At 40.2% G+C, this 20,115-nt stretch overlaps 1 protein-coding gene across 2 annotated transcripts in view; it reads right to left on the bottom strand.

The window, feature by feature from the left end:
* TESK2 (testis associated actin remodelling kinase 2) overlaps positions 1-20,115 on the bottom strand; it is an 82,299-nt gene that overhangs the window by 48,989 nt on the left and 13,195 nt on the right. For both annotated transcript variants that reach the window (XM_066626194.1, XM_066626193.1), the window contains 2 exons: positions 9,632-9,753; positions 2,418-2,466 (listed from right to left, as the gene is read on the bottom strand). In XM_066626194.1, coding sequence (XP_066482291.1) covers positions 2,418-2,466; positions 9,632-9,753 — 171 coding nt within the window. The remainder of the gene's footprint in view (positions 1-2,417; positions 2,467-9,631; positions 9,754-20,115) is intronic.

The following is a 20,115-nucleotide window of genomic DNA, read 5'->3' as shown; positions in this document are numbered from 1 at the left end:
CTCCAGCGTTATGCTGTGAACGCACAGTCTAATTATTAATTCTACTTTTATACTTTTAGAAACATATATTGGTTACTCCATATCCGGAGAGTTTTCCCAACAAAACTAATTTCTGAAGGAAGCAATTCAGAACAAAGTTGATTGCTGCCAATTTCCTGTTCTTTGCAAAGAAGCAGATGTGTTTAACTTTCTTAAAACAAGAGCTCATGTCCTCCAGATCTTCACAGTGTACATAGATTTCCCTCTGCTCAAACATGTACAAAAGAAGTCTGTAATGTATCTACATGCAATCTTCCTAAAGGCAGAAGATGCACTATAAAGTTTTCAAAATCCCTCTTACAGTTTTGTACACTTCCTTGACTTCATATGTACAGAATGTCAAAAGAATTCACATGTAACATTTTCTGCTTTAGTTGTTCTTACTTTGATCATTCATGAGTACAAATATGAAATCCAAGACATTTAATACAATATACTTGATGAATATGTTAATCTTATGACAAATGTACAAAAATCACACCCCTGAACTCTAGTTCTAAATTTAAAAAAACAAACAAAACTTACCACAGATTAAAATCTCTACTTCACTCAAAAGAGGAGTGGAAATAATTTATTGGAAGCCACAGACTTTAAGTAGCCTATTACCAGTCGTCGTATCCCAGATGGTTCCCAAAAACCAGCAATGTTAATACAACTGTGGCAGCTTCTGCAGAACAAGTCCAGCTATACTTAAACAACTCTGAACTTCTGGAAGACAGATGTGAAATAATCTGCTTCTCTTACAGGAACCACCAATTACAGTAGACATGCGGAGAAAGAGAACCAAACTACAAATGACTTTATGATTCAACTTTTAGTAAGTCAGTAAGTTTTCAGGAGGATGTCATTTAGATATTATAGCCATGCATGCCAAGACCAGTTGGTGACCATTCTTGCCTTTCTAAAACCAAATGTTACTTTCCACCACCCAACTGTTTCCCTGTGCTTAAACAGTACACACACCAATATTCATAGTGATGTATAAAATTAAATACATTTAATTTAATTTAATCACCCTTGGGGGCTGGGGGATAAGAATAGGCCCTCAGTTTGGCTGTACTTGTGCTAAGAGGCGACTAAACAACCACCGGGTAGATGGGATTCAATAGCCTGGGAAGACAGCTCATCTGAGAGGAGGAAAACTCTGATCCCAAACCTCCACTGCCTTGCGGCTACATCCAGTTATGGAAAAGGTTTCAGGAATCAACCTCAAGGCAAAATCCAGAGCTAGAGTCCCTGAGGCAGTTCATGGCTGAACACAATCATGTTCTGGTAACTCCTGCGATGCCACTGGAACCAACCATATTGGCTTCTGCTTTTCCATTGGACCATTTCAATGACGTGGAGAGGGGGGATTTGCTGAATGGGTAACAGTCTATCCTCCATATCTACTTTACCCAGGCTTCGCGCTCTGGAGAGGACATTCTGTTCCAGAACCACCATTCAGAGCGCGATACCATAGTCTTCCGAGACTGAAGGATGCCAATGCAATAAAATTAAATTTAATACCATAATTGCACTCTCTCTCTCTCTAATGTGCAGAAGAAGGTCTGTGAAATCAAGATATTGTATACTACAATACAGGTTGAGACTAATTATTCCCCTGGGTTCAGTTCCAAGCACTCACACACTAAATAAAACTGGATAAAACTAAATAATAAATTAAATAAATAATTAAATTAAATTAATAAATAAAATAAATAATAAAACTGGATAAAAAACACACTATAGCAAATCAATTTAAAAAACAAAGTTTCTTTGCTCCAGTGATTGAAAACAGCCTTGATGACCTTTTGACTCTAAGAGTCATTAAGAAGACAATCCATCAGCACTTCACTCAGCCTCTCCCTTCACCAATGCAAAATTATCTGCTGAGGGAAGGGAGGGGTCCGCAGGAGAGAAAAGGACTGATGGATTGTCATCCAGCTGCCCTCTCTCTCATTAAGGAGGCTATTGTTAAAGGACTGTTCCGTTTTTAAAACTGATTTTAAAGGGATGCATTTTTCCCCTTCTCCAGGGATCAGCACATTCTCTCTCATTTTCAGGGGCCATTTGTGTTGAGTCAAATCCGTGTATAAAAAATCCGTGTATAAATAGGTTGGACCTGTATTAAAAAGGAAATCCCTGCAGTTTTACAGCAGCAGAAACAGAGTGTGATGGCTCAAATAGCGACACGGTTCATTATTTGTTTCTGATCATGAATTAAAAGCTTTAAGACCAAGAGGCCATATTATGGAACCTTTACAATTAATACATGCATCAGTCGTACTGGACTCCTTGAGTAAACAAGTGCTTCTTAACATAATTACAAGTCACCTAACTAGTTCAAGGAAAGCATGTACAACAAATAGCTTGGTTTTTATTTAATGTAGCCATACCTCAGTAAGAGCATGCAGTTGTCCTTGATGTATACAGACGCCCATAAACCTACAAAACAAGAGTAAACAACTCTTTAAAATGAGATCACAGGCAATGCATTGTGTTACCTTTAAATCAAGTATTCAGCATATTTGAATCTGTTTCATTCTAGTCAATGGGGCTTACACCCAGGAAAGTGTGGAGAGGATTGTAGCCTTGCTGGGTTGTTTTGCACAGAAAGCCTGCACCATGGGGGGGGGGGGGGGAATTCGGCAAACACTCCCTGGGTTTTTTAAAGCAATCCCCTCTGTTGCTACCACAGCTGCCTGTGTGAGTGTGTGTGAGTGTGAGAGAGTGTGAGAGAGAGAGACAGACATGCACTCCACCTTGTTGCACATGCTCTGGCTGCAGAGGTTTTCTGCCCCCCCCTCCCCTCTTCAGCCTCTTTGCTGGCTCAGGTGCTCCAGGAGTCTTACTGTTCCTTAGCAAGGGGAGCCTCTTCCATGGCTCCAGGGTTATTTCCCTGCCTGAGCCCTTTTGCTGTGTTTTGGGCTGCCTGGAAAAGGAGTGAGATGCCAGCGAAGGGCAAAGGTACGTGTGACCTTCAGTTCCCCCCACCCCATTTGCCTTGAGACAAATCCACAGATAAAAAAATATGTGGATAAATAGGCTGCACCCGTACTTTTATATATCATGCAGGATTAAGAAGCCACTATCACAAGGACTCTGCACAAGCTCACCAAATTTATTGCCATATGGACAACCCATAAAAGAACAGGTGAACGCTGAGTTCTAGGGCCTGATGAAGTTATTGTAGTGTCTGAGGAAGCCCACCAAGGTTGTGGGTGAAACAAGTTTTCAGTTTCTAGCATGCAGTTCTTGTTTTCTATTGTTGGTTTTAGTTTACTTATTTTAGTTTCCAGTTTTAGTTCTCAATTTTTACTGTTATCAGTTTTTATCTTTACCAGAGATTATAGTTTAGTTTTAATTTTTAGCTTTTAGTTCTAGTTTAGACCACAGCTCTCATTCCAAAAACGACCTTTTATAGTCCAGTATGCCAATTTCCCCAAAGCAGCTATAACTTCCAGACCCCACCAAAGTGCTTGATCAACCCTTGATATGAAAAAACTCTTTACAAATCAAACACAAACATCACAAACACAGATGTTTGTGTTTGATTTGCAAAGAGTTTTTTGCAAATAAAAACCAACCAAGATTCAAACCAACCAAGATTCAAACCAACCATTTCCGCTACCAAACCCTTGACAAGGACAGCACTCAAGACCTTTTGTTAGATATGGAAAGGAACACTGCTCCAGACATAACCCAATTATCTCTGGAAAGATCAGTGAGCCCAATGCTAAGAAACTGGGAATAAACAAAAGGCCAAAAAGAAGATGTAATTTTAAAAGACAATAGGAGGCCTTAACAGGTCTCAGGAAAACAAAGAACATATTAGTCTGTGGGGGGGAAAGCCCTACAAAAGATCTGGTTAGGGAGTCACAATTTGGAATTCCATTTCAGAACTTCCAACTAGAGCACTCCGCCTTTCTGTGTTACAGCAGCCCACTTTCTCAGTCAGCCAGAAAGCTAAGTTCTGCTTCTTCACCCTTTCTATCTACTTACTTTCTTCTTTCTGCTCCCTCCTCCTCTTCCTAAAAGCATCAAGTCTAGTTACATTTCTATGAAGCCAACACCTCCAACCCTCATCCCCCTTTTTTCTCTTTACCTCTCTCTGCCTGGAACCAAGCTAATTCATTCACACCACATTGGCTCTCTCCAGATAAGTCACAGCAACTGACATCACACCAACCTGTAATTGGAGTGTGATTGGCTAGTTCCCTCTCCTCTCCTGCACTATTCTCTTTTTCTGCAGATATATAGTACCTGGTCATTGCAACTGCAGGAATGCAACTTAGCTTTCCAGATACCATCTTAGCAAATAAGGATCGGCAATTTTGGCCAGTTACCCTTTCAAAACAAATTTCCTCCTTTCTGAATGCAGCTTATCAACTGAGAGGCATTCTCACTCCCCTGCTGTGTTTAGTAGATTCCTCTTTCTATTTTTTAATTGGCAAAGGCAAGAGTCCAAAGAATCAACTTTCAGGATCTCTAGAACAGGGATCCCTTAGCTGATCTAGCAGAGCAGTGGCTCTCAAATGTTTAACACCAGGACCCACTTTTTGGAATGACAATCTGTCTGGGACCCACCAGCAGTGGTGTCATTAACCTGGAAGTGATGTCATGGCCAGCAGTGACATCATCAAGCTGGAACTGCTTTCCTGAGAATACAGCAAGTACTGAAATTGCACATGGCAAGTACTGAAATTGTGCCATTTCCCCTAGATGGGCAGACTATAAATAATTAGTTAAAATGAATAATTAGAAATAAAGTAAAACAAATAAATAAAGGGACATATGGGGAAGCCAGCCCTGTTCCACCAAGTGAATTCTCTCTGTAGCCTGCCTGAAAAAAACTCAACCCCTCCCTCCAAATAAAACCATAAGATTTTCAGCACCACCCAATACCCAATTCAATTTAAGTTCTTATATTTAAGCCAGCTTAGTGTAATTTGGGACAAAATCAATTTTAAATCCAACATGTTTTTTGTTTCGGTTGGCTTGGGTGGCAGCTTGGTGACAAGCCTTCTCTGTGGTGGCACCACAACTTTGGAATGCCCTCCCAGGTGAACTGAGAACTACTCCCTATCTCAGGGGTACCCAAACCCCGGCCCTGGGGACATTTGCAGCCCCCAAGGACTCCCAATCCAGTCCTCAGGGAGCCCCCAGTCTCCAATGAGCCTCTGGCCCGCTGGAGACTTGCTGGAGCCCACACTGGCCTGATGCAACTGCTCTCAGCGTGACAGCCAACTGTTTGAACTCTCGCGTGAGCTGTGGGACAAGGACTCCCTCCACAGCTTGCTGTTTCATATCTGTGATGCAGCAGTGGCAACAAAGGAAAGGCTGGCCTTGCTTTGTGCAAGGCCTTGAGTTATTATAATACCTTCATTTATTCACATAAGTTCCATCTCTAATATATTCGTTTATGTAAATTTATTCAAATTTGAAATGTAAATTAATTCTTTTTTTTTCCCCAGGCCCTCAACAGGATGTCAGAGAGAGAATGTGGCCCTCCTGGCAGAAGGTTTGGACACCCCTGTCCTATCTCATGGTTTTTTGGCGATGTATCAATACATACCTGTTTCATCTAGTACTTGGTTGAATGGATATTTGCCCTGTGTGTCTCTGATATACTGTTGTATAATTAAAGTAAAACAAATAATTAAATCATAGTATATCAGACTGTGATACTGCTGTAAATTATTTATTGAGCTTGTAATCCGTCTTTCTCCCTAAAGGGCACCCAAGGCAGCGAAGGGCACGTCCAGGGGGGCTGCCCCCCTGGAAGTATCTGTTCCCAATTGGTTCAATGATTTTTTTTTCTTTTTCTCCTTATATTTTGCTCCATGTAATGTTAACAAATTTACTTTTTTTTTCCTTTTATCACTATGTACAGGTCAAGTCTCATTATTCATGAGGGTTCCCAGAACTCACTTGGGTGGCAAAAGCACTAAAGCAAATCAATTTTTAAAAAAAAGTCCTGTGATTTAAACCTAACAGCCTTGCTGACCTTTTGAAATGCACACAGAGGCAATCACTCTCTCCCCAGGAGCTTAGGTTTCACTAGGAGGCAGTAATCCCTCCTTTCACCAGGAGCCCCAGCAAGGAAGAAAGAATGGAAGTGATAATCACTGACATTTAAGTGCTCAGGGGGAAGGGTGAGGTTTGCCTTGTGCTAGGAAAGAGAATGTTTGATGGATTGTCAGATGACTGCCCTCTCTTGCATTAATGAGGCTATTGTTAAAGGACTGTTTTCCTTTAATTTAAAGGGCCCTTCTCATCACATTGAGATAGAAAAATCTGTGGATAATTAGGTTATCCCTGTAATCACTTGCATGATTGTCTCTCTACAACAGTAAAAACCAGTTTTTTAAACTGTGATTTTAAAGGGATGCATTTTTCCCCTTCTCCAAGGATCAGCACATTCCTTCTCAATTGCAGGGGCCATTCATGTTGAGTCAAATCCATGTACAAAAAATCAATGTATAACAAGGTTGGACCTGTAATGTTAAAATTATGTTTTCATGCCTTGTTTGATGTTTTTACTTGTTGTGATACTTTGTACTTGTTTATAAAGTTTCGTGAGCTGCCTTGGACATTTGCTTCGCTATGGGAAAGAGGGGTATAAATCTCTTAAAATAAAAATAAATTGAGATTCAAAGCTTCCCTCTAAACAGCATTAAAAAACACAGAAGGTTGAGAAAAGAAAATGAGACTCCATGGAGGGGGGAAGGAATCTGTAAAAGGCAACAACCCTTTTCAATGAATCAATCAGTGGTTCTAAACTTATTAGCACTGGAACCCATTTTTTAAAATTACATGCCATCAGGACCCACCTAGCTTTACAACGCTAAAAAAGAAAAAAGTCTTACCAGGTCAAGTCTCTTTTACTGTACTATGGTGGGGGGGGCTGCCTTCTGGAGCACTTGTTGAGCTCCACATGCATAGAACTGGGACAATTCTGGTAGCCTTGCACTCCCCTTTGCCTGACCTCCACACAAGCCAAGGCACATTTGCTTACTCATGAGTAAACCATGAGGCTTAGTTTAGCCTTCCATAGGGTTCAATACATTCATCAGCTTGGAGGGTGGGACTTTCTTTGGGGGTAGAGTTCATCTGATCAGGAACATTCTGGTGGTACTGGATTCCTCTCAGCCTGCCCTTTGCAATGGACCAAGGCACGTTCATCTACTTGTGACTAAATGCACCATACCCACTTTCCATAGGGTTAAATGCGTTTTGCTCATCTGCTTTCAGTTTGTTAGTTGCAGCTTCGCAACCCACCCACAATCAGGTCACGACCCACAGTTGAGAAAGCCTGCTGTAAAGCATAGGAGGTTTCTCTGTGCTAGACAGCCTATTTATCCAAAGGAACAAAATTCAATCTCTGCTCTTTCAGAGACATTAGTTGAAGAGTCCTTGAAGCAGATAGCAAGCTCCCTTACCACAAGTAATACAGAGATAATGAAGGCCGAACCTCTGCTCTGTTCAACTTTGCTTTCGGGCAGCCCAATCCTGAGCTGCCCGGAGTGCGAGGCTGCCCCAGTGCCAAAATGGCTGCCTCAGCATCCCAAGCACAACCAGGCAGCCCACAACAGCTTCTCAAGAGAAGGGGACTGTCATTCCCTTCCCTTGGGTAAGGGAAGTAGCCCTGCAATGGGGCTACTTGATTCTATAGCAGCTCTGGAGCTGCCACGGAGTCAGAGACTTCTGTGACAGACCACACGGGGCTCTGGAGCCAGTGGAACAGAGTGCCACCAGTTCCACCCCCTCCCTCCCTCCTCTCCCCCTTCCTCCCCAACTCCTCACACCCCCACCTCTCCACCACCAGGTGGTCTGCTTCAGCACTGGGCCTGCGGTAAGGACTCTCAAACTTGCCTTCTGGCATGATTGCAACAGTGTGTGCTGGCGGTGAGTCAGCGTGCACGGATCTGGATCAGGCCCTAAGTCATTACATGCATCAAGCCAACCAACAAAACCTCATACATGTGCCTCGTGCCTGTTTATTTTCTTCCACCTTGTCCTTGTGCCTGTTTTTCCTAAAATCTTGCTTGTCCTCCTGAGGAAACCACATAATAACTATTTCAGTGTTTCCCAAACTGTGGGTTGCAACCCACCAGTGGGCCCTGACCTGATTGTTGGTGGGTTGTGAAACTGACAAGCCGATAGCTAACAAGAAAAGTGTATTGAGTCCTATGGAAAATGAAACTAAGCCAGAGGTGCATATTTACTCACAAGTAGGTGAATGTTCCTCAGCCCACTTCAAAGGGCAGGATGAGAGGATTGTAACCCCACCAGAATGGCCATGATCCAATGAACGCAGGCCTCAAAACACACCTGAAAAGGAAGTCGTCCCCCCCAACCTGACAAGGAAAATGAAACTGAGCCACACATGTCTGTTTAGTTAAGAGTAGGTGACTGTGCTTCAGCTCCTATTGAAGGTCAAGTGAAGGGGAACGCAAGGCCACCAGAATGGTCCTGATCCAATGAACAGAGAGCTCAACAAATGCTCCAGAAGGCATAAAAAGGATGAAAACAGAAGCTTGAGGTAAAGTGGTCAGTGAGGCCCAATCACAAATTATACATAAGCAGCTTGTATACATCACTATCCTTATTTCTATCTATATTTCAGTGAATATAGAACATTTAGAGATGTAAAGAATATTCACGCTTGAAATATCAGTGGATTTTACTTAAGCAAGTGATTGTTTTTAAAGTTTGTATTTGAATTTCATCTTCCTAAAAGGAGCTTAAGGCTGCACAAATAAGGGTACACTATTTTATTCCCCTCAATCACCCTCAAATGATAGATGTGCTCTCTCATCTACTACCTCTCAGGGTCACTTTGCAAGTATATGACTGCAAATAGCCAACACCTCAAACTATAATACAGATTGTGTATTCCTTAGCTGGAACTCTGAATATGCTGAAATTCATAACTTTTTATAGCACCAACTTTTTATTGCACCAACATTTTTTACTTTTCAGTCTAAAAAAATAAAACCACAGTTTCATGCACAAACCTTGTTTCATGCACAAAATTATTAAAAATATTGTATAAAATTACCTTCAGGCTTTGTGTATAAGGAGTATATGAAACAAATGAATTTTGTGTTTAGACTGGGGCCCTGTCCCCAAGATCTCTCATTATGTATATGAAAGTATTCCAAAATACAGAAAAATCTGATATCCAAAATGTTTCTGATCTCAAGCATTTTAGATAAGAGGTGCACAGCCTGTATAATTACTACATCACCATGGCTCCAAGATTTAAACTACTGTGACTCATTCCAATACTATTTGTAAAGGTTCCATGATATTCAGCCTGATTTTTTGAATCAAAGATTTGTGGGGGGAGGGCCAGGAGTATGGCATGAACAAACAGAAAACGATCAGGAATTATAGGGAGAGACAGAACCAGGAAAATGTCAAGAGCACAAACATGTGTCTCATCACTGGAAACTTATTCTAAAGCTACTCTTTAGATTTTGCAACTTTTAAAGAGACACAACTTGAAGTTTTTATTTACATTTTTTATGGCCATTCAAGGTTTAGGAGGAGAATTTGAAAGTATTTATCTGCACATGTGTGCACACACAGACACCTTTCTTACTTTAATATGTTTGGATGTGAAAGCCTGTTCATGAGCTGGACTTCTTTCAGCATATTTGCTCTGTTGCTGCTTAATGTATTCATCTTCAAGGCCATTACCTGATCAGATACTCTGTGGCGCACCTAAAGAATAAACCCAAAGGAAGAAGTCAAGTGAAGGTTATGAAAAAAAAGGACAATGAACAATCATTGTACAATTAATGAATTATTCAGCGTACCAGTGAAACATAAGAAAACTGTAACAGGCTTAGGTAGAGGTGTTTGAAAACAGTGTTATTTTATTCAGAAGTAAGTCGATTGTATTCAGTGAGACTTAGGCTGTAATCCAAACTGCAATGCCATGAGGTGTTGAAATGCACACCCCCAGATTGTGAGGATGCTGCAAAGGCCTTCAAAGCATGTGGCTTCTCCACACTTCAGAAGGTCGGTCAGAGCCTTTTAAAAAACTGTGGCAGGAATTTTTTTGGCTATTCTCACCTCAATCTTAGGCATGTTTACTCAGAAGTAAGCCCCACTGACTTCAATGGAACTTACTCCCAGGTAAGCATATACAGGATTGCAGCGCATGTAGCATACTTTAATTTATGCAATTATTAAATATAGCACCTTGTTTTTGTAAGGAATGTGTTTGTAGCAGCCTATTTTAAACTGCCCAGCCCACAGGTGTACACATTTGATCCCTGTTGTGAATATGTAACATTGGGCAGAAATGGCTTAAACTTATTACCAGACCAAGCTTCTTGCACTTATATTTGAAACCGATATTGCAGTTTTCAAAAAACCTTTTGCCCTTCTCTCTGTACATGCATATACACCCACCCACTTCCTCCATCTGATACAGATGAACTGCAGTGCACAAATGCATATGCTACAAATCTGTGGGCTTTAAGGTGCCACAAGATTTTGTTTATATTCAGGTGCCAAAAGGTGCCATTTTTTTGAAATATGAAAACCTGTTTTACAGGAGGGCTGTTTTATATGTACCTCTGATTAAGTTATAATCCTGCCCTTCTGAAAAATTGCAAGACAATGACATCACAAACAGTTTTACTAAAGAGAAAAGATCTGTAGTGTGAGACTGTCAACAGTATCATGGCAAACAGTGCCAAAGGAGACTAATGAAAAACATGTGTGTATTAGTAGCATGGATCTGAAAGATCTTAGGAAAAATAGAAATAAATCACTGTACTGCTACTAGACTGCTTGAAAAAAAATAGATGCAGAAAAAACCTAATGCTAATGAAAAAAAAAAGTTTTTACTTAGGCTGCACTCCTATAACTTACCTGAAAGTAAGCCCTACTGAATGCAATAGTACTTCTGAACAAACATGTACCCTATAGCATTGTAGTTGGCATTTTACTGTATTCTTAAAGAAACACTCCATTATAAGACTTTTACTATCATACTTCAGTGTTCTGCAATCCTGGATATACAAGAAATTCACTTTCATGAGTGTAGTATTCACATCCTAATAACTTTTTCGATTGTTTCAACAAATCAGACTATTGTCAAGTGAAATCTTGAAGACGAAAATCTGAACACATACTAAGCTCACCCCTTCAAAAGTTTCACAATATATCCTAAACACCTTAAATCCATAATATAATACAGCCCTGTTCTGCTTTGTAATCTACCACACAAGAAATGCAGTTCCAGCACTGGACCTCTCCAGCCTCTGTACTCAAAGTAATCCCTTGAAGACTCCATAAAGTCTACTCATGAGATTCAGGGACCTTCTGAGCAAGATGGTATATGGCACAGAGGATTGCCAAAGTGAGGAAATCAGCAAGAATCATGCTCCCTTCCATATGAAAGTGCTTCCATTTGCACAAATGTACCTTTGAGTGCAACCCACTCGAAGTTGAGTGCAACCCACTCAGATTATTTTTTTTAACCCAATGTGCAGATTCTTTACAGATTCTTGGAACTAGGAGGATAATACTGGAATCTTGAAATTTGTTTTAGTGTAAATGTATAACCAACAATAATTATGATTGCTACTGGCAGTTATGAACTATTAAAATATTGTATGAAATAGAAGGTTGAAGAGATCTTAAGGTAATCTCTAATCCAACTGCCGGCATGGACAAACTGCCGGCATGGGGCAGGAGGTCTGGTCTAGAGGGTAGAGCCTCTGTTAGCCCGAACATCTGAAGGTCGCCAGTTTGAGGCCACCAGCAGCTCCCTGAATGGCGAGACCTTGAAGCAGCTGCCGAGCTGAGTTATTCCATCTGCTCTTTGATGCCAGTGAAGAAGGGTTTTGGCTGTCCTCCATGTGAGAGATGAAGGAGCTGCTTGTCAGCCTGCATGGGAGGCAACTGGAGGCCAGAAGTGAGACCAGACTAGGAAGATCCATCTGAAATGTTGTGTGGTTCTTGAAAGAAAGAACCTTCTACTATTGTAAAAATCCCCTGGAGGGATTTAGAAACGCCTGCCTATGTAAACCGCCTTGAATAAAGTCAGAGGAGTAATCTGATGACCAGAAAGGCAGTATATAAATACCTAGTAGTTATCATTATGGACAAAGGATTTTCATTATTAATTGATCCTAGTACAGATCTTAGTATTGTAGAGGTAGAGAATAAACAATTTATTTGGTTGAATTATATTTTTTTAAAATTTACAATAAAATATAAAGAATTATCACAGTAATGCAGTGTTATTCAAACTGAGGCGCAGCTCATTAGGGAGGCGCTAGGAACTGAAAGGGGAGACATGGGATGACCTGGGCAGAATAGGAGCCTGCCCAGCAATACAGGCTCCTATTCAGCAATACAGTCACACCCCTGGGCAGAATAGGAGCCTGTCTTCTGCCCATCTCTGCGCTTTTTTTTAAAGCAGAAGAAAAGGGAGTTGCTCAGCTGCTCCCTCTCAATGAGCAGTTGCTAGAGAGGCTGCTGCCACCCCGCCCTCTTCTCCCTCCACTCCAAGGCTGCCGCCCTATATTCACTGCATGTTGTTTGCAAAGCTCTTCCACTCCAGCCCCCATCTGGCAAGCACCAAGCATGTTCATTTTGCAGTCCTTGTCCTTGCTGACCATCAGAAAGAAACCCTCCTTGATCCTTGTCTTGTTGGTTCCTAGTTCCCAGTCTGGGATCAAAGTGATCCCTCTCTTTGGGATTTGAAAGATTTGGGATTTGGGAAAGATGAAAGATTTGAAAGATTTGGGATTTGAAAATCTCTTTTCAACCTCTCCCTCTTCCACTCCTCCCTTTTGATCTCCAAACCTTTCCGCTTTCCTCCCCCTCCCCTTAAAGTTGTTTCCATGCAGTTGGCAAAGGGGGAGGGGAGAGACAAGCACACACTACTTGGCCAGGAGCAGAAAAAGGGTACTGTTTTTAAAGTGATTTATTAATCTTGTTGTTTGGCTGAAGAGGAAAGGTTGTATTTTTAAAGTGATGAATCTTGCTATTTGAAGGGAATACTTATCAGCCATTGATGAAGTGATAGCCCAATCCTCTCCACACTTTCCTGGGAGTAAGCCCCATTGACTGAAATGGGGCTTACTTCTGAGTAGACATGCATAGGCTTGAGCTGTGCATCTCCTAGTATAGGAGACAAATCAGCCTCCTAGCCAAACCCTTATCAGCTCTGATATACGTATTTCCATGGTCTTTTTGTTTTCCCCACCAGCTGCTGGAAAAATTTAACTTAATTAAAATAATAAAGGGTTCAATCCTATCCAAGAAGAATGGGAGAAATGACTAGTTGGATTGGGGTCCACAGGGGGTGTGTGTGTAATGTTGGTCAGACTGGTTGTTCACAAAGTTCATTCGATAAAACAATTCTATTGGTATGCTTACAAAGTTAAAAAAATGTCTTCCTGGACCAGATGAAATCTATCTACTCCAGTATCCTGTCTCCAACAGTGATCAGCAGCTGATCATTTATAAAGCATGTACAGATGGAGCCTGTTTATCCACGTTAGCTTTGTTCCATGACTCGGCACGATTAACAAAAAAGTGTTGTGCTAAATTCCATAGAGTTACGCAAATACACTGCAGCCTGACACTCCGGATGGAAGGAAACTAAGGCAGCTGTTATCAATCCCCTCCCGTTGATAACACATTGATAAGGGTTTGGTTAGGAGGCTGATTTGTCTCCTATACTAGGAGACACACAGCTCAAGCCTATGCATGTCTACTCAGAAGTAAGCCCCATTTCAGCCAATGGGGCTTACTCCCAGGAAAGTGTGGAGAGGATTGTAGGCTATATCTCATGCTTTGCGTGGTGGGAAGGCTTGCTTGTGTTGGTGATAGCCTGCACCATGGAGGGGGGGGTTGCTTGTGTCTGTGATTGCCTGCACCATCTCAATGGGGGAGGGAATTTGGCAAACACTCCCTGGGTTTTTTAGAGCAATCCCCTCTGTTGCTACCACACCTGCCCCTGTGTGAGTGAGTGAGTGAGTGAGTGAGAGAGAGAGAGCTCCACCTTGCTGCATGTGTTCTGGCTACAGAGGTTTTCCAACCCCCTTCCCCTCTTCAGCCTCTTTGCTGGCTCAGGGGCTCCAGGAGTGTTGCCGTTCCTTTTCAAGGGGAACCTCTTCCAGGGCTATTTCCCTGCCTGGGTGAGGCAGAGCCTTTTTGCAGTGTTTCAGGCTGCCTGGAAATGAAGTGAGACCCAGCGCAGGGCGAAGGAGGCAAAGGTGTGTGTGACTTTCAGTTCCCCCACCCCATTCACACTGAGACAAATCCGCAAATAAAAAATCCGTGGATAAATAGGCTGCACCTGTATATTGCTGTGTATTAATATATTTTTAAGATCTACATTTAGTTAATGATATGATTAGTATAATTAATATTAATATGGTTAATATTTCTGGCCACTTCCTGTTTAATGATGTCACTTCCAGCCCTCAGGAATATGACAGGGAGTCATGGCCAACAGCCAAGGGCGTCAAGGGAGCCACTGGCCGGAAAAGTTTGAGTTCCACTGCAGTAATGTGAGCAGATTATACACATGGAAAAGTTTCTGCTAAACAAGAACTACCACCACACTGTTAAGAAGCACACCAACTTCCCTCTGTATCATTTTGCAATCTGTACATTCTGCAAAGTTAGCAAAAGAAATAAATCCTAAAACTGCCATTCTAATATAGCTACAAGATGGTGCTTTTAAAAAAAAAAAAAAGTGACAGAAGTTGAAAGATAAATATTGGTCTGTAACAGAACCTTGTCACCTGCTTTTTCACAGGGAAGCCAAACAATTTCAACAGATCAGAATGCTTTCTATGCAAAAAGCAGACAAAAATCCAGAGCACTTTGGAAAGTACTGTAGGCATTCATACATGCAACAAGAGCTAGGTTACACCCCCCCCAAATTCTGTCATTTTCTTTAAGCCAAGAGACATGCAGTCTCCCTGTGTTCCGCTACAAAAAGCAGAATGCACAGTATATGGCACAACAGGCATCTCGTTCTTCAAATGGAAAGGATGCATTCTCCCTGGAAGGTAGGGGCACATACCACATACAAAAATAGAAGGTTAGAGAGAAATCCATACACAATTACAGCAACTATTTGCACATCCTGTAGGAGGTCCAACACTCAGTTCAAAGCAGCTCATTTGGATTACTCCATAGATTTCCTCTTTAGTCTCATAGCATTTAAAATCACTACTGATTTTCAGCTCTTAAAGTGTAAATTGTGCAGTTCATATATGCAAAGAAAAGGCAAGTATGATAGGCATATATTTAGAAGGGTACATGTGTCAAAACAGAACTTTGTGTTCTAGTGGCATGAGACAATTTGTTTCTTAAGAAAAACCACGCACAACTATTCAAAATAGGAAAAGTTATTAAAGGCAAAACAAAATTCAAAGCATTTTAATTATCTCTATTAGAGAGTCAGAATTGTTAAAATCAATATAACAAAAGACATTTAAATTTACTGGGTATCATTTTAATGTTTCTTAAAAGACCTTACAACTGTTATGAAATATCGCATTTCAGAATGACTGATCTGCTTTGGCCTTTATCTTCACCGATTTGGCAGGTAAGTATGGACACGATTACTAATTCTCAGGCCTTATGGATCAGTCTCAATCAGATCAGATCAGTGTTGGTAGGTTTAATCTTTTCTATTTGCAGAACTAAACTATTTGCATAGCTAAAAAGGTTAAGAAGATACTGTATTCAGTTATCTGCCAATTATATGGCACAAGATCAACCTGGAGTCTTTTGCTACCAAGTAATTTGTTGTCTTTCCACATTTTTTTACCAAGACTATGTCTCAGTATTTTTATATTACTGGGCAAATCTTCATGTGGCAAATCTAACTCAATCTCATGGCAATCTTTGTGTAACTATCACCAAAATGTTTGATTTATTCTATATAATTTTGGCATGTTATACCACCTGTTTAACCTAGTTTTCTTGAAAAATTGTACAGATTATTAGCCTGAAGGTTTGCTGATGGGCCCTTTCCCAAACTATGTGTCTTTTCTTCTAGAACCATTTCCCACACCAGGAGTCAAAGATTTTCCTGGTGTTAGAAGCATGAGATATCTATCTCTACCGTACCCTTTGGATTAAAAACTCTCTCAATTATAAACCTGCCTTTGATATGCAATTTATTTATTTTAATTTATTTAAGAGATTTATACTCTGCCTTTCTATCCAATGAGGATACTCAAGGCAGGTCACAATTAAAAGCATAATATACATATAAAAACATTAAAAACAATGAAACACAATAAAAGCCTGGATCCTAAATTAAAATCCATTCAAAAAGGGCCATGCTCCCTACTGTCAGCATAAAAAGGCCTCCCTAAATAAAAAGGTCTTAAGCCCCAGCCGAAAGGACTCTAAAGAGGGAGCTGTTCTCAATTCCAGGGGGAGAGAGTTCCACAAATGGGGAGCCACCACCCAGAAGTGGTTTAACCAACCAACATTAATGTTTAAACCAACATCTTCTCCTGTAGAGAAGTCATTAGCAACTTACAGGAACCTGGATGAAAGTACCCAATATTGTGAGGAATACCTTCATAAGCAAATTGATTTGCAATTATCTTCTCATTTAATGCAGGCTACCTTGTTCCATGTTAGTTAATAGGAATTTTAGAGTTTTGCACAACATAGCTGACACATAATATATTGATCATTCTGTTCATGACCAAAACAGTTAATATAGCTGGAAGTCCAAAGTATGAAAATTTTAAAAAAGTTGTAGCAGCATCTGAGCACAAAAAGGACTTAATAGAATATGACAAGCCAAAGTCTTGAGTTTCTCCTAGCCACTTAAGGGTTGTTTAAGTGGAGATGTTTCAGTGACAAACCTGTTTTACAGGAAGTGTATTCTACATGTGTAAACTGTTACACTAGAACTTGTAGTTATCAGATAAAGTATCTTCTCTTAGATGAATAAATATAGTGAGGAAAAGAAAAGGAGTAACTAGGATTTTAACTTACTTTCAATAGTTTGTTCCTGGTTTTAGGAACCAAACCCATGCTGTTAGGTTTTACCAAGTTGTAAAAATGAATTATATTTTAAAAGATGGTACTGAGCAGTTTGGGAGTGCCTGCTTACTGTTTGTTGGGTCATGAATGCAACCCACAGACTGCCAAGTCTGTGCCCCCCTGCCACCCCAATCTCCTCAGCCCCCACACATTGCTGCAACATTTCAATGCTGGTTTGTTGAAATAACACCTTTCAGTTTTGGACAAGTTTTCAAATTTGCTTTAAACAAAACCAAGATTCCCCAAGTATGCAAACTGAAGAGGTAAGAGATGGGAGTACTCTGCAGACTGAGTAATGTTTGCTACCCAACAAACTGTGGCTTGTTACTATACCGAACAAACAACGGTTGTCTGAAACAACCCAATGTCTAGGAATGGTTTGCTACCCACCTTGAGTGCTTAATGGTAGAAAAATTGAAATACTGATGACACACCGGAAAGTTTTGGATACAATTTAGTACAAATCCTCCCTTGGCTTTATTATATTAACTATTTCCATATTTCAATACAACATGACGATGGATGGATATATCAGCCTGAATGGAAAAAAAATTATTGGTTCTCCTGACTAGATAAGAAGATTCTATTTGAAGTCTAGTCTTAATTTTTATGCAAATATGTTTCCCGTAAATTTTCCTTGGTTGCACAATAGAACATTTAATAGTTATTGATTGTGCACAACACAAACATGTAATTACACAGCCAGTCTCAAGGGGTGGAGTGAGCAAGAGAATGCTAAGATCAATGCCTATTAAAGAAATCTATCCTGGTGACCACACACAGCTGTCTACTGTGGTTTGCAAAAGCCACAATTAAAACATTAGTTTTCCTACACTAAATCAAATTGATCAAGAGCTTCTTTGCACTCAGATCAGTAAGGATGTGGAAATAGGCATAGAAGTTGTAAGGCATAACAGCTGGGGCACATACCAGAAACACGAAAAAGGCAGGCAGGGGGAAGATGAAAATTCTGGTATATTTAAAAAAACTGGGTGGATGAAAACATTTTTAAAAAGCAGAAATTGCTGCAGTTCATGATTTCCATGTATATCAGCCAATGTACTAGGTCCTCAGGAAAGGAGGTCTTTTTTTTAGTAAATTAGACCTAAGAGGAAACTGTACACTGCAAGTCTTGTGAGCCAATTCACATGAGCTTGCACAAGCAGCATGAAATAAGCTGCAGTTGCAATATGTTTATACCACTAAACCTCATTTTCCAACTGCCAATACAAAGTAAAGACACCTCCTCATCCAGCATGAATTGTTATTGAACACAAAGTATACACATGAAATGGAGTTCACAATAATATCACAGGTCAAGTTCAATTCATGATTTTAGTTTAAGTCAGCCTCAAATACATTTTTAGTTCTCACAACAGTGGTCATCCCTTGTAAACTCCAACTGCAAGGTATTACTTGCCATTTCCCAAGTCATTTGAAATGTGCATCAAATTCCCTGAATATTTACAGTGTTTTCATTTTGCTTAAAGAAAAATACTTGGTTTAAAAGCTGTTAATTCATCACTGCTGGAGACTGATGGTTCAGTCTGGAGATCCTTATTAGAGTGGAAACTAGAACTACCTAGTAACTTTCCAAAAGACTTAAGTTCTAGAACAGCCTTCTGGTCTTCCTAAAACCTTGTATTAGAATCAGTCTTAATGGGAAATTGTTTTCTGCTCCAACAAAACAACCTCAGGGTCACAGGCTCATGCACTTCCCCTTTTCCACATGGAAGAGGAGAGCAAAAGATTCTGCAGCTTTCATTTTAGGAACAAACTTCAGTTCTGCATTACATACGAGCTCGTATGAGCTCAAGGAATGGTGGGGTATTTTTAACTATGTAGGGTTTGACATCCTAACTTGTTCCAAATCTAGTTAAACCTCAGTTCAAGATCACACATACTGTAATATAGAACTGCAATCTGCTCTTAAAGTTAAAATTGCAGCTTTCTTTATTCCCTCTCATACACAAGGAGTCTGTGTACAAAAGCCCATCGCTCTCCAAGGTTTGTTCTCATAACAGGAAATGATACTTTCCTTCTGCATCCAAACCTGACCTTAGGTTTTGCATTTATCTTATTTTAATAAGCACCTGCTAGGGTCAAGTTCAAGCATATTTGGAAAAAGTTCAACTTAATCAGATGGGTTCCATTTTATGTCCTCGTATGCTATGCCCTTATCCAGTGGCTGCTGTTTCATTGTCTTTTTGTGTATTCTTATTTTTCCCTTTTATTGGTAGCCATCTTAGTTTCTCTGTTAATTCAGTCAAGTCCTTCTCTCCCCACAAAAAAATACCAAATTGTGGTTTATGCAGATAGGGAAATTCAGAGTTTCCGCTTTAAGAAGAGCTAATTCATATTTAGCAAAAGCCTCAATAAGGTTTGGAACAAATGAAGATAACGAAAATATTATGTTCAAATATGAAATGTGGCATCAAGACTTAAGTAGGTGAAATAACCATGCAGTATAATCATAATTCCCTGGTCAACATTGACAGTGACCAATGTGAATAACGCATTATCTCTGTCCCACCCTATTTATGCGAGGCCACTGAGTAAGATCAGAGGGAATTCTACACCATTAATATGCTAACAATACCAACTCTCTCATAGCTTACTCAATGTCTGGTTAAAATTGGGGACTGTATGCAATAACACCAACTAAAAATAATTCAAACTAAAGGATAACCTGTGGCTCAGAAATATAATTCTAGCACCCTGATCATCATCAGCAGAAGGTTGGCTAAATGTCATGTTCTAGCTCAGGTTAAAGGCAGACTGCTTTTTGCACACACACTATTGGGACATAGTTGTTGCATATTTGTAAATGCAACTTATTTAAAAGATTTATAACCCATCTTTCCCTCAAAACAATTAGAGCACTCCTAGCTAGCTAATAGTACAATCTTCTGCCTAGTTATCCTGGACAACTCTGAACTGGATCACTTTTTCCCTTAAGTTTTGCTTTTAAAATGAAAAACCTGGCAGGGACATACAGGTATGCGGTGCTTAATGATGGGGCTATATTGT

This window comes from Tiliqua scincoides, chromosome 4 (assembly GCF_035046505.1).
Source record: "Tiliqua scincoides isolate rTilSci1 chromosome 4, rTilSci1.hap2, whole genome shotgun sequence".
Taxonomy (NCBI): Eukaryota; Metazoa; Chordata; class Lepidosauria; order Squamata; family Scincidae; genus Tiliqua; species Tiliqua scincoides.
Note: the sequence above shows the minus strand (reverse complement) of the source record. Positions and strands in the feature narration are given on the sequence as shown.